Consider the following 15,081-nt stretch of genomic DNA (forward strand, 5'->3'; position numbering starts at 1 on the left):
GGCATATGTGCCTCCACTGAGGGTATTTTGTTTGTTTGTTTGTTTGTTTGTTTGATTTTGAGATGGAGTCTCGCTCTGTCGCCCAGGCTGGAGTGCAGTGGCGCGATCTGGGCTCACTGCAAGCTCCGCCGCCCGGGTTCACGCCATTCTCCTGCCTCAGCCTCCAGAGTAGTGGGACTACAGGCGCCCGCCACCATGCCCAACTATTTCTTTTGTATTTTTAGTAGAGACCGGGTTTCACCGTGTTAGCCAGGATGGTCTCGATCTCCTGACACTGAGGGTATTTTTTAAAAAAGTTCTACAACTGGGCTGGGGGCGGTGGCTTATGCCTGTAATCCCAACACTTTGGAAGGCCGAGGCGGGCGGATCACGAGGTCAAGAGATTGAAACCATCCTGGCTAACACGGTGAAACCCCGTCTCTACTAAAAATACAAAAATTAGCTCGGGCGGTGGCGGGTGCCTGCAATCCCGGCTACTCGGGAGGCTGAGGCAGGAGAATCGCTTGAACCCGGGAGGCGGAGCTTGCAGTGAGCGGAGATCACGCCCCTGCACTCCAGCCTGGCAACAGAGTGAGACTCCGTCGCGGGGGAGAAAAAAAAGTTTTAAAGCTTTGCAGGCAATTCATTCATTCATTCAGCTCAATTTGATGAGAATGCAAGGTTAATGCAATACAGATTTTTAAATTAAGATGCTGAAGATGCTTATAAATATGAGCTTTCAAAAGATGCATTCTAAAGTGTTTCAGAGTGTTTTGAACACTGCAGCATTTTCAAAATAAATGTGTATAGATGCTCAAGATAATGTCTTTGAAAGGGTTGTTGGTATCATTGTTGATATAATTATAAAATTACATTATTCATATAACTGTATAGTAAATCTAGTTATATTATCATCTTGGAGAACATGACTAAAGAATATTTTCAAGCATTATTTCTTCTCTTCATTCTTTACTAGAAATATTTGTAATGGGAGTGGATTGGTAGATTAACTTTTTTTCCTCAAAATTTCAAATACCGATCTAAGAATTACCTTTCTGAAAGGTGAGAGTCAGAGATTCAGATTAAGAATCTATAAAATTTAGAGAATACTTTTCTTTCACTGAATACTACTCTTTTTTCCTGTGATATTTAGCACAGTAGAAAAGTGAGTTCAAATAGGAGTGGTTTTTTTTTCTGAATTACATACTTATCTTTATTATCTTTTTACCACAGAATGTAATTTACATTTACTGTATATAATAAATAAAGTAACTATTCCCTAGTTAATGAATAAAACTGCAGTATCTTTAATTAAACACAGAGTATAAATTAAACAGCATGTAAGCCAAAATCAACTGGATCCAGAAAAGTGTACAATTAAGAGTTTTTAATATTTGAAGATTATCACTTTACAATTTATCTTTTTCCCAGCCAATTTAAGTTTAAATTTTTATATAATTTATCCTCTTATAATTGATTTCTGACTTTTTTTTTTGTCCTTGGATCATGAGCTAATGTGTTAAACCAGGTCTTAAGAGTTTCCTTTTTCATTGCATAATGCGTCCAAATCTTAGAGAAGTAGCCTTTCGTCTTCAAATACTAATTGAATTGAATTTTGTGTTTGTGGTAAGTGGCAGCATCTACTAACCTTCACTTATTCTCTTGTCTTAATTTTTATTCTTCATATATGATATAAAATACAATTGGTATTTACCTCAAGCATCATTTTTACCTTAAAAATCCTAATCAATTATTGAATAAATCTATCCTAAACTTCCAAATATAAATGATCACAAAAAACAAAACACACGTTTTCCTGTTTGTTACCAAATCATTAAATACTGGAAGGAGTATACATATATGAAATTTAGTACATGTTATATGAAGTTTAATAAGAGGTAGATTGTCTTTAAATTACAAGGATACCCAATGTATTTATTTTTTTAGATTCAGATGGCTAGTAATTATTAAGATTATTTTAACAGATCAGGGATTTTGTTTACTTTAGAAAAATGATCTATATTGTATTTGTTTAAAAAGTAATATTAGTTCTAGATATCAAGGATTCAGTTGACAAACTTAAAATTGGAACATGAGGAGTATGAGTTATTTTCAATAGAATTCTAAAAAGATGGACATTGAAATTGTCTGGCACAAAATCACTCAAGAGATCACTACCTATATGTTTTATACCTTGCTATTTTTTCTATGAAAATAAGTAGTGCCAGTTTGGGTACATTGCAAATAGTCCTTTGATAGCTGAGAATCTGTCAAATTTCATTTGAAATTTACATAAGAAAAAGATAGCAAAATCATACTCCACCAGCCCATCCAGTTCTGCTTTCTTCTATATGCTCCTGGGTCTAAAAGACAAAAGATCACATCGAACACAGTATTAGGAGAACATTTTTTTCCTAAATATAATCTGGACATTTGGAAACAGTTAAGCTGCCTGATCAGAGTGTACCATTACTAGTCAACTAACTTATTTGAGTTTAAAAGGACAATATTAAAACTCTCATATAACAGCACTGTTGTATATACATGGGTAATTTTATTGCAGATCCTTAATAATTATGTCTAAACCTTCCATGAGGCAGTGACTTGGAATTATCACAACATCTATGGAGGCCCAGCACAATCCACTTGATGTGGTGTAGGTAAAACAGTGGAGTTTAAGTTAAATTCTTTCTTTTCTGGGTCCCATGAAGTAGCTAAAATTTTAAAATTTGCACTGAATCTTATTTTGGGTTATATTTTAACATAATGTAATTGATTATTTACTGAACAAACATTTAGTAATCCTAAAAGAATGACTAGACTTTTCTAGACAAATAATTAGAAAAAGAAGAACATTCTAGGTAAAATAAATAGCATAGAGACCAGACCAGCTTAGTCACCCAACAGATGGTTCAGTATGGCTGAGTGGAGAGTGACTACAGGAAAGAGTTAGAAGATGAAGGAGAATGCATGTTTATGAGCAAGATCTTGGAGAAACTTTATGGCACCCTAAAAAGTTTCAATTTCTCCTGTTTGGTAAATCTTTTGAAGGTCTTCCAATTCACAATTTGGAAAATAAAATTATGAACATGATGCAGAGGATAAACTAAAAGTGGGTAAGAGGGAAGGAGGTAGAGAGACCAACTGGAAGGCTATTGTAGTGTTTGGGAAAAGAATGATAAAGACTCTAATCAAACTCAAGGCATTGAGAATGGAACAGAGAAAATGAAGCCATGCATATTGAAAAGTTCAAATCCTCAGAAATAAGTCTGAGAGTTATTGGCAAGTATACCAAAAAACTCTGGTATAGATTAAAATTACCCAAAGTGAATAAATACAGAGTTGAGACAGACAGCAGGATAATCAGCAGACCATTTCCTCTTTTTGCTAGGGATACGGGTAGGAAATGTATTTCTCAGCCTTCCTTCAGTTGACTGTGGTTATTTGATAAGTTCTAGTCAATGGTGTGTGAACAGAAATGGGTTGCTTTTGGGCCTAGCCCATAAAAGCCTCTCTTACATTATCCTTCATTCTTTTCTCCATCCCTCAACTGGATGTTGATGCTCAGGTTTGACCAACTTTGGAATAGTGTTGGAAGCCAGTTAGCAGAAATGCCATCACCTGGGTTCCTGAATGACTATATGGAGCAGAGTACACCATTCCCCAACCCCCACCATACCCCACTTACCTGGACTCACTATTGGATGGTTACATGAATGTGCAATAAATTTCTACTGTATTAACCAACTGAATGATTGGAGGTTTTTATTGTTGTTGTTACAGCAGTTAGCCTACCTTGCAAATACATTAACTTGGAGAATAATAAGATTTCTAGAGAAGTCAGAAGAAGAGCTGGAAAGGAAAAGAACAGTCAATGAAGCAGAAGGAGAACCATGAGAGGGTGTACTGTCATAAAAGGCAGGGGAATAACAAATTTTAAGAACACAGTCTGGATTTTCTCTTATAGGGATAGGCCAACGCCTCAGAGAGAACAAGTAAGATAAGACTTGGAAAAAATAGTGAAACTTTTTGGATTTATTATTTTTAGACATAAAAGTAAAATTAATTTTAATTCCCTTTTCAGAGGAGGAAGCATAATATAAAAGATGTTTCTTCCCCTAACTACAAACTTCTTAATAAATCTCACTATTATAATTTATTACAAGTCATTGTTATCAGTTTTCTTTGCCTCTTTGTTTTGGGCGTGACTCTCAGCATGAATAAAATGTTGCTGGGTCACTTAACCTTAAATATTGTTTTCATAGTGCGTGCACACACACACACAGACACACACATACACACACATCAGTCATGAGGATGGTTTCTGGGAAATTCAACACTGTTGTTCTCAAATCTCAAAATGTGTTGCATGTATTTATCAAACTATTTTGAAACAGAGGTGTTTAGAAATTCTAAGGTTATTCAAACATGATATTCTAAATTTAAGCACTGTTTTCTGGCTGTAAAACTAAAGTTTATATTCCAGGGACTTCCACACCTCATTGAATGAGCATCTTAAATGTTCTGTCAGTTTGGATTAAAGTTGTCTCAGATTTTGATAAATTAGAATTTCAGATTTCAAAGCAATCACAGTTTTAAAATTCCTAGTTTTAGAAGCTAAAAATTGTGTCTAAATTATAAATCTCATCATGTTCAAACTAATAAAATTAAAGCAATAGTCCCTAATACCTAGATTCATTGAAAAGTTTAAAGATATAGTCACCCAAAGCTGACTAATCAGACCAATTGTTTCTAATTAACTAGCATAATCAAGATTAGTCTATCCTTTCTTTGCCTATGATACTGCATTAAAGCCAAAATCTTCCTGCTTTGTATATCAAAATATATATAAGATAAAAATACGCTTCTAGCATATTCCATCAAAATTAGTCAAGCCTCTCACAGACACAGTAGTGATTTAAAAAAATATTTTTAGCCTGAGTAATGTTGACTATTATAGTCCTGATATATTTCCAAACAGACTCATATGACTTTTTTCTTGCAAAACATAATGTCCTAATTTCTAGATGAAATTTAGTGATTTACTTTGATTGTTCTGTGCTTTTCTTTTTACTTTATAAAATATGATTATTCTATATTTGTTTTAATGAAACATTTCTTCATAATTAGAAGCCTCATGAAATGTACCCATCAAATATCCTATTTAAAGAAAACATTTTGTATCTCTTAGACTCTAATGTGAGTAATTAAGAACAGGCTTATTTTAAAGTTTATACATTGGTTAAGCAGTTTTTCTGACTCATTAATTCAACAGATTATGTTTGAATTTGAGCAACAGAAACAATTAAAACTCAACAATAAATCTGTGCTTAGTTTTCAAGGCTTTTCTTGCCCAAAATTAGTAGATATCGGGTACTGTCCTAAGATAACTTGATAACAGAATAATTTGGTCTAATATCTTATGTCACATTCTCAGTAATTCTCATTTGATTTTAAAATCAAAATATTTGGGTGGGGTGTTGTGGCCCACACCTGTAATCCCAGTACTTTGGGAGGCTGAGGTGGGCGGATCATGAGGTCAAGAGATCGAGATCATCCTGGCCAACATGGTGAAGCCCCATGTCTACTAAAAATTAAAAAATTAGCTGGGCGTGGTGGTGCATGCTTGTAGTCCCAGCTACTCAGGAGGCTGAGGCAGGAGAATCACTTGAACCTGGAAGATGGAGGTTGCAGTGAGGCCAGATCACCCATTACACTCCAGCCTGGCGACAGAGTGAGACTCCATCTCAAAAAAAAAAAAAAAAAAAAGAAATCAGAATATCTGGATTTCCTTTGATAATATCCATTTCCTTTATAATTTTTCATTTTTAATATTGAATAGAACATGCATGCCCCATTTGCATTTCTTCTCTGGTTCTTTTGTTTAAAACATATATATTTACCTAGTAGACCCATGTTATGGTTTCATCTGCATTATTTTGCTGTTTATTGGACTGCCAATGTTATAATGTCAAAAGGCTGGTTTACCATCATAATTGAGAACCAGATATCTGATTTTCCCGATGTCATGTTGTCCCATTTTTAATTTTTGGCTATTCAATTTCAAGGTTTAAGTCATTCAAGAAAATAAAAGGCATCCTATTTATTTAATAAAATGATGGACCCGTGAATACTGAGTGCTTTTTTGCAAAGCAGTTGGTAGTTGAATGCAGTAATCCTGGCTTTACAACATAAAATGTTAGCTGTAGATGAATCCCCACTATTGTGCCTTGATCTTCAGAAATATGTATCTGTGATCTTAATATACTGTACCTTTGGACAATCCCATGTCTGCCAGTCTTCCCTGAAATCACATATAGACAAGACCGAAACATTCTGGACTCTTTTTAGCCACTGCAAACATACTCGTTCATCAGTAACCCACGTGAGCCAACTGAAATAATAATCACTGCAAATAAAAGAGAAACAGGTAGTCACAACCATAAACCAGTTTCACACAAACAATAATTTCTTAATTTTTGTTTTCTGAAGAATATATGTCATTAAGATACAATACTTATTTAATAGCTAAGGAAGAAAAAACATTCCTTTCTCCGGAGAGAAAGTTTAAATAGCTCTACTTAAAAAATTTCTATGAGACTTTCTTCATCTAATGAAATCATTTCATATGTGAGTTTTCTCCCCGTTTCTGGATTTTAACATCTTAGAAAAGAATTTAAAACATAATGCCAAAGCTACTGATCAATCTAGAGGGGAAAAAAAGCATTAAACTGGCATTTTGCACAAGTAAACTCAATTTTTCACCTTATAATTAGTTGAGAGAGAGACAAGTGTGATAAAAGGATAATCTTTGTCTCCTGGCGGATTCATGTTGGAAGCTGTTTTAGCTGTGATTATGGTCAGGTATTGAAATTCAGGCTTGTGGAATAAATCACAGATGATGCATGCGAAACAACTCAAATAGTGTTTGGCACATACTAGATGTCAGTGAATGGCAGCAATGATTCCATGACTCTGAGGATGAACTAGTAGGTAGAGAACATCAACATAAAATGAATCACAAACTTCTGGAAAATTGATGTAAAGGAAATCACAGAGCTGCAAGGGGCCTCAGGCTCAAATCTGGGCTTTGTGTCCTAATAGTTATATACCTTTAGGCCAGTTACTTAACTATTCTATTTTTATATAACATCAGAATAATAATATTACCTGTTTTAAAGATTGCTGTAAAGATTAGCTGACAGGGCTTAAACCACTTAAGAACTATGTCTGCTACATGATGAGTGTTCAGAATATGTTTGCTACTACTATTTTATTGTTAGTATTTTACAGCTGTTCAAACAAGCCTCTGGAATCCTTGTATTTTGCTCATTTGCCACCTATGGAGAATGACACTTTAAAAAAAATGATGTATTGAGTTAAGTTTTTATCCACTCGATCAGGGTGGGGAAGAGCAGATAATTCAAAAATGTAAAGTCACGTTTGATTATACATGAGTGGACTCAGCAAGGCCCAGTGGAAGCCTCTCATGGGGTTCTTTTAAACCCTATTAATGATCAGTCACTTGATCTTGGCTATTCTTCATGAGGCAGAAGGAGAAGACCCAAGCTTGGCCCGCTAGGCATTGGGAAGTGTTAAGAAAGCCCAACAGGCAGGGCCTGGGCACCTCTTCCCCTTAGCCACTTCAACCAGAAAGACTACAGAGGACTGACTGAAGTTTGCTGTAATCTGGACTAATCAGACAATGAGACATAGGGCATCATGCTAGGGAAGTGAGAACGCTTCACGTCTCTGCCTGCCTACAGTTCATCTCTAGACAACTCTAAAACCAGATAAATGAGAATAGCCTGCTTCATAGGGAAAAATGCTAATTTTTGGAGAGGGTCAGCTTATCTTCTCTTATTTACCATACACATGTGATCCACATAGATCCCCAAATCCTGGCTTGAGATAAAGTCAGCCAAACTTGAAAGAAGCCAGGGTAAGGGCATGCATAATTTTACTATCTGCTTGCTTGTCCCAAGTTCACATCTGTACATCTGAGGAAGGTTTCACTTAGATTGATCACTGAGGTCACATTTATATGTGTAAAAGGGCTAATTTTGAAAAACCAATTAAGGAAACTTATTTGTCACCTTTAATTTTGTATGTCTTTAGCTTTGTGTGCAACTCTTATTTACTTATTTGTTTTTGCTTCTAGCATGCACAGCATAAACTCACTAGAATGTAGGATAGAAAGATGGGAGGGATCTGAGATTAATTACCTTGAGGCTATCATTGTTGGAACAGGCACTTCCTGGGGACCTACATATGCAGGGTAAGTGGTATCGATAATAAATATCCGAACAAAAGGATTCTTAGCTCCGGCCTGCCAAAAAAATTGAGATATATAACCTCCTAAAATTCCAATTATCACCAACATTTTAAATAAATTGTAGGAATTTAGACACATTTTTCTAAGTGAATAATCTTATGTATATCACTGTGGAATACATTCTATTTATAACATGACAAGAATTTCATTTCAATTTTACCTGCAGGGCAATTACAAATGTTGCGTCAACCAGAGTGAAAATAGGTGTTTTAAATGCCTAATGAGAGAGCTTTAATTCATAGGGAAAATCATTTTGGATATGAAAGTGCAGTTCTGTGAACCATATTCTCTTTTCTGATTTCCAAGACGGAGCTCTCTCATTTTTATTGTTGGGATAATTATAATAATAATCATATCTCTGTATACCAAGGAGAGTTCAGAGGGGGATTAATTTGAGAGAAGAACAGAAAGAAAAAATAAATGAAAGACATTTTTTGCTTTTGCCATATGATTTGGTCTAGGACAATCACCAAATGCTCAGTCTCCTACCTGCTTGTATTATTACTGCCACCATCTCCAAAAGATGAGGGAAATTTCACCTCCAAATGAAGTATCCATGAGATTTATACTTTTCTTGTTTTGTGCTTTCTATACTACTGCATACTTAAAATTTACATGACAGTATAGCTCATACCTAGACAGTTTCTTAGAGTTTCTCTGTTATTTTACCGTAGAAAGAGAGAATCTTGCAGTTGTAATAAAACTTAAATTTATGAAATGTAGGTACACAGTATTTAATGACTCAGTGCTGTTTGAATTCATCCAAAGAACTGTTCAATCTCCCTTAGGACCTCCCTGTTTCACTCCCAAGTTTATCAGGGGCTCCCTTAGTTTTTTGGAATTGTCCCACATCTCCACCTAATGCCAGATGTTTTAGCAACTTTAAGCCTCAAGGAAATATGAGAATGTGGGTCCCAACTTCCCAATCAGTGCCAGTCACTTTTCGGTTCTGGGTTCCCCATCTCTTCCTGCTCCCTTAGGTCCTCCCAAAGATCTGAGTTCTTTTACATCTTGGGTCTCCCCAAAATGCTAGGCCTCTCCCAAACATCTCCAGCTTTTAGCATTTTTACACAGCTTTTAGACTTTTAACATAAATATTAGACTGTCTGCAATTCTATTTCTCTCTCTATGGCCACTTTGGCTTGCTTAGAATTCATTTGTGTGTATGCCACATCCATCCATCTTTGTCACACAGGGACCCACTGTGTCCAGCCATGACAATGTTCCTCTTGGCGAGTAAAAGGAATAGGATCCAAAGAACAAAGAAGTAATTCTAAAATCGCATCCGATTCCTTGTGCAAGAGGTGAATTTGTACTTTGATTCTATTTTTTCTGATACCATTTTTACACTGAAATTAGGATATAATGCTTCTTCACTGAGACATAACCCATTCTCCTACTGCACACTGAGGTCTCCTCCCTCCAGACGTAAGACTGGATAAAAAGAATGTATAACAACTCTACAATGTTAAATATTCAAAAAACTATGGGCTCACACCATATCTAATTCCTTCAAGGGAGAAATTGAGACTTACAAATTTAACCTATCTTGTATATCCTGAAAAGATCATAACCCATGCCTGCTTCTACCTGACAGAAACATCAAATTCAACATTTGTATTTCTTATTCTAGTTTGCATTTACATGAGAATTCAAGAGAGAATTGCAAAACAGAACTTTACCCTGAATTTGGAGCATGAAATATGAAAAAAAATTAAAATTAAGTTAAGCTTGTTTTTCCTCCATGATCAAGACCATATGTTTTTCAAAGATTCTGCAATAGATTTTGCAAAGACTACTTCATCCAGCACAACCAGATGTCCAAAGCAACAGATGTCCACATAAATAATAGAGCACAGTACAATGTTTGCCTTACAATGCACAAGGATAAGAAGCTCTCCAAATTTGTTGATCCCACCTTCACTCATGGTAAATCATTGCTCATTTTGATACCAGGAAAATGAAAGCATCTGCTGAAAGTATTCAACATACCTTTGGGTATGGAATATTTATTGTTCTGGGATATTGTTCATCGCCATAATAGGAATAGGCAATAACTGGTATATCTGTATCATTAAATTCCGCATATGCCAAAAATTTTCCATTAGGAGACCACCAGAGAGCATATTTTGTAGCAAGCATTTCCTCTGAAAAATAAGTACTAGGATATTAACTATAATTACATCTTACTCTTAAAATCATTGTAAATACTTCTGAATAGCTATTTATCAACTGAAATAATTTATTTAATGTGGATGTGACATATGTCATACTTTGGTTATTAAAAAAATTACATAATCTGAGTTAAGAGGAATAGTTTAACCTTTTACTCTATGTCAAACATCAATTAGCCTTGTTAGAAAATGACATTAATCAGAAATGTAATTTTTTAAATGAATAATAAACACATCGGCAATAATTAATTTTTTCTTTCAGGGCAGCTTCAGGTTTTTTAGTCACCTAAAACAGCCAAAACAGAAAGAACTGTAATTGTACTAGAGAGTGGCATAAACATTGAAAGTTACATTTCCCTCCTAGGAATTAAAAAAAAAAGCAAAAAAACAGAGTTAGTTTAGATAAATAGATAGATAGATAGATAGATAGATAGATAGATAGATAGATAGATAGGTAGAGACTAGAAGTCTTTTTAAAGTCCAGTTAATTCCTGAATTCTACATTACCAAGAATGAGAACAAAATCAACAGAGTATCAGAAAGTAAAAATATTTTCCCATAAGATAATATAGACAGTTGTTTAGTTTTGAAAAAAAAAATTGTTTTTCTAAAGAAAAAGTAAACATGAGAAAATGTACTAATGCAGCACCTGAGGACCATATACTTTTTTGGATTATAAATCATTACTACTACTTCATAGTAATGTTAATGAAAATCAATTCTACCAGTCTTCTGATAACCACAATTTGTTCTTTTAAAATACGTATGCCCTATTTGTAACCTACAGACAATTTTCAGCAATGCTACCCTTCATGGAAATAAGATACTACTCATCTAAATCTTACTAAATATATGAAATTATTTTAAACTAAAAGCCTAAAGCATTAACAGTAGAAAAGGAATACAGCTTACCTTCATAAACCCAGTCTGGGATTCCATTAAATATTTTATTTTCTCTTCCATTAAATGTTATTTGAAAAGGTGGATCTCCTGGTCTTTGTTTCAAATAGATATTGTTTTGATAGACATATGCCTAGAAGTGGTGGTAAGGGGAAATTCCCCAACAAATTAAATGAAGGCTGTATATTTGTTTTAGTTATTCCTCTAATACCTTTAAACAGAGTGGTAATAAAGATACAAAAAAGATTCACAACTAAAATATCATTTTAATAGGTCAAAAAATCCAACCACCTTACATTAACATCAATTATAAATTTTAAAGTCTGAATGAAATAAAAAGTAAAGCCTATTATTTTCTTAGTTGTTTCATTACCCCCAAATAAATAATTATGTATATTGACAGAAAGTCAAATAAATCTCTGAATATTAATAGCTAGCCAGATCTAATCTTTATTTAGAGTCCTTAAATAAGAGCTTGGACCAAATTTCATGTTGTCTGAAGCTAGTCTGGGAAACTTGTGAAAACCATATTTTTCCTGAGCTTTCTGGCACAACGCATTCTGGCTGAGTATAAGGATAAAGTTTTTGACTGCTATATTTAAAGAAGTCTATCCATGAGCTTGAGATTTTGCGGAATTCTCAGATGGGTTTCAATTTATCAAAACTCTTCCCGTTTTTAACCACTAAAATAGTCATGAATGTATTTTTTTTTTCTTTCAGGCAGGGAAATTTAACAAAGGCCAAAATCAAATGGCTCCTCTTTTATTTACATGATTAAACACTTCAAAAATTTAAACACTTACTAATTTACTCCCAACAGGCGACCAGCATAAATACTGAATTGGACGAGGAAGCTCATTTCCTCTTACAAATTCTCTAGAAGGAAAGAAAGAAAGAAAGAAAAACAACAAATCTTGCTGTTTAATGCAAAAAAATTAATAATCTGTATAAACAGAAAAAATAAACAAACAATTAAAATTAAGGCTCATTCCCTCTGCACCTACAAACCTAATGAAAAGAATACAGGAATGAAGAACTGGAGACATAGGTGTTGATTTCTGTTCTTCCAGTAGTTACTTAAGAGTCACTTAACTTTTCTGGGTGTCAGTTTTCTGACCTTTATCGTGAGGTGAATGGATTAAATACTTACAGACTGTCAAAGTGGAGAACATCTCTAGAAATTATCTAATACAATCCTTTCGTTTTATAGAAAGTAAATATGAGGCTTAGAGAGCTGATAGAACTTTTTCAGACCACATTGCTAGTTCTTGGCAGACCTTGAATTAAACTCAAGTCCTTTTAACCCCTGGGATTGTAAAATTTGCACACACTAGACTGAAATGGTCACTGAAGTGCCTTCCAGCTCTGAAATTCTATAATTGTGCTGAAGTTTAGTATGTGCTCTTCTACATTCTCATTCACAACCCCCATCTCTGTGAATGCATATGCATTTCAAATTTTTGAAAATAAGATGCCATTTGACAATCTCCCCAGGGATCTGACTTGAAATCAGAAAAGGAAAGGAACATCTGATCTCAAGCTAAACTGAAAAACGGATTGTATACTGGGCAGTATGCCTTAAGCTTGTAAAGTCCTCCACCCATGGGGAAATTTCAAATAGTCTATTGGCCAAAACTCTCACTTTGATGCTTAGAGTCACTCTGCAAGTATTCAGTTAAGTGACTTGCATTGTGGAGCTTTTGTAGTTCTTCAGCAAGAATGCATTCAGATTTTTATAACTGTAACAGAGTCATAGGATGTCATGCTTACTTTTTGATTTTTGTCATCTTGAAGATTGGATTAACAGTTTTATCAAGACTGCCTTCATGGGAAAGCAAAGCAAGACCTGCCGCCCAAGCACAATTTGAAGAGCCTCAAAAAAGACCCAACCTCTCCAAAAAAAAAAGAGACTCAAAAAAGCCCAACCTCTCCAAAAAAAGCTCTCCAACCTGGACCTAACATGTGCCTGACATTTCTGCCTTTCCCATTCTTTTAATGTTTGGACAATTGTGAAGATCTGTAACACACACTGCCTTCATGTAACTTTTTAGGTGCTTGCATGAGACCTAGCAAGTAACAAGGGAACATGGCATAGTTTTGAGTGGGGAAAGTGATTCCCGTGGAAAGTGACCATTGGCTCTGCAATGAGAGTCTTGGCCGCCAGAGGGCAGTACATGAGCACCAGGCACCTGGGTGATCGGGAATACGTTGAAAGGGATGCGAGAGCCGGGTTAAAAGATTGACCCAGGCCTGGCCCGCTCGTTCACGCCAGTAATCCCAGCACTTTGGGCGGCGGATTACTTAAGGCCAGAAGTTCGAGACCAGTCTGGCCAATATGGAGAAACCCCGTACCTACAAAAACACAAAAATTAGCAGTGGTGGCACAAGCCTGTAATCCCAGCTACTTAGGAGGCTGAGGCAGGAGAATTGCTTAACCTCGGGAGGAGGACGTTGCGGTGAGCCGAGATCACACCACTGCACTCCAGCCTGGGGGACAGAGCGAGACCCTGTCTCAAACAAAAGAAGAAGATGTTCTTCACCTGGTTCACAATTTGTTCTCAAGCTCCTGTTACCTTTGATACTGTAACATTGTCTCAGTTTTCTGCACGCAGTGGAATCATCTATGCAATCACACAGGCAGCACTAAGCTAAAAATCTCAGCGCATGTCTCAAGCCACCACAGCTGCCATTTTCTGTTTTCTGAGTCAGTAAAGGTATGAGAAAAGGCGAGGGAGGATGCTTTACAAAGGCGTTCATCTCCTCAGTTTTGCCTACCTAGCTTGAAACCAGTACTGTCTTATTTTCTCTATGCTAGATTTTTATAGAGTCTTCAAAGGCATAAAAAAGACTTGAAATTAGTGGTGTTCAGGGAGGCCTGGAATCTCAAACAAGTTTGCCATCCATCCCTCACTTCCTAAGTTATGCTGTATTTACCTGACCGCCCCCTCCCCAAATCTGAAATACTAGATAGTTGTGCAGAAAACAAAGAAACAAACAAACAAAAATAGTGATTTGATTAAATTCACTGCAGAGAAACTAAATATTTAATGCGATTTTAGGCCATAAAGCTTATCTAATCCATGATTAAAATATTAAGATTATCATTTTTTTGAATGCTGTTCAACTTGGCGAGCCTCAACAAAAGAATTTCAAAATGATTAAAAGAAAAACAAAGACATGATGAGAGCCTTGAGAAACTGGACTGAAAGACTAGGATTCCCCACTCACTAATAGAAAGAGATCTTAAGAGTAGGGCTGGTGCCCCAAGCTCATTTGCATCTCATTGTTATATGTGTTTCACATAGAAGGGGCTCAATAAATATTTTTAAAATTTGGTGATGATATGGATTCAGAGGCAAGAAGGACTCAGAATGCATTAGATGGATTTGAGATTCTACTTTAAGAAGCAGTTGCTATTTCTTAATTTGACAGTTTAAGTAGATCAGAGTAATTCTCTGAACATTTGAAAGAAGCAGATAGATAAATTTTTTTTTAAAAAAATTGTGCTCTTGCTAGACAAAAGGGGAAATAGACCAGAAGTTTTTTTTCAATACCTCTTCAAGCCATATAATTATTTCCCCTTTTATATAACAGCAAAGAGGATATCACATTAAGGTGAGTAGCTAAGGCAATTCATTGTCCAAACTTAGCCAGGGTGATTTTTCTAAAGTGCAAATCTGATCATGTCATTTT

The 15,081-nt window shown here is 35.4% G+C and overlaps 1 protein-coding gene across 3 annotated transcripts in view; it reads right to left on the reverse strand.

Annotated features, from left to right (window-relative positions):
* The window catches only part of FAP (fibroblast activation protein alpha), a 71,817-nt gene that overhangs the window by 36,971 nt on the left and 19,765 nt on the right, over nt 1-15,081 (reverse strand). For 2 of the 3 annotated variants that reach the window (XM_003907540.4, XM_003907541.4), the window contains 6 exons: nt 12,192-12,264; nt 11,401-11,521; nt 10,307-10,461; nt 8,205-8,308; nt 6,253-6,388; nt 2,298-2,342 (listed from right to left, as the gene is read on the reverse strand). In XM_003907540.4, coding sequence (XP_003907589.1) covers nt 2,298-2,342; nt 6,253-6,388; nt 8,205-8,308; nt 10,307-10,461; nt 11,401-11,521; nt 12,192-12,264 — 634 coding nt within the window. The remainder of the gene's footprint in view (nt 1-2,297; nt 2,343-6,252; nt 6,389-8,204; nt 8,309-10,306; nt 10,462-11,400; nt 11,522-12,191; nt 12,265-15,081) is intronic. The other variant, XM_009182329.4, reaches the window with a different exon arrangement.

Source organism: Papio anubis, chromosome 10, assembly GCF_008728515.1.
Source record: "Papio anubis isolate 15944 chromosome 10, Panubis1.0, whole genome shotgun sequence".
NCBI classification, from domain to species: Eukaryota; Metazoa; Chordata; class Mammalia; order Primates; family Cercopithecidae; genus Papio; species Papio anubis.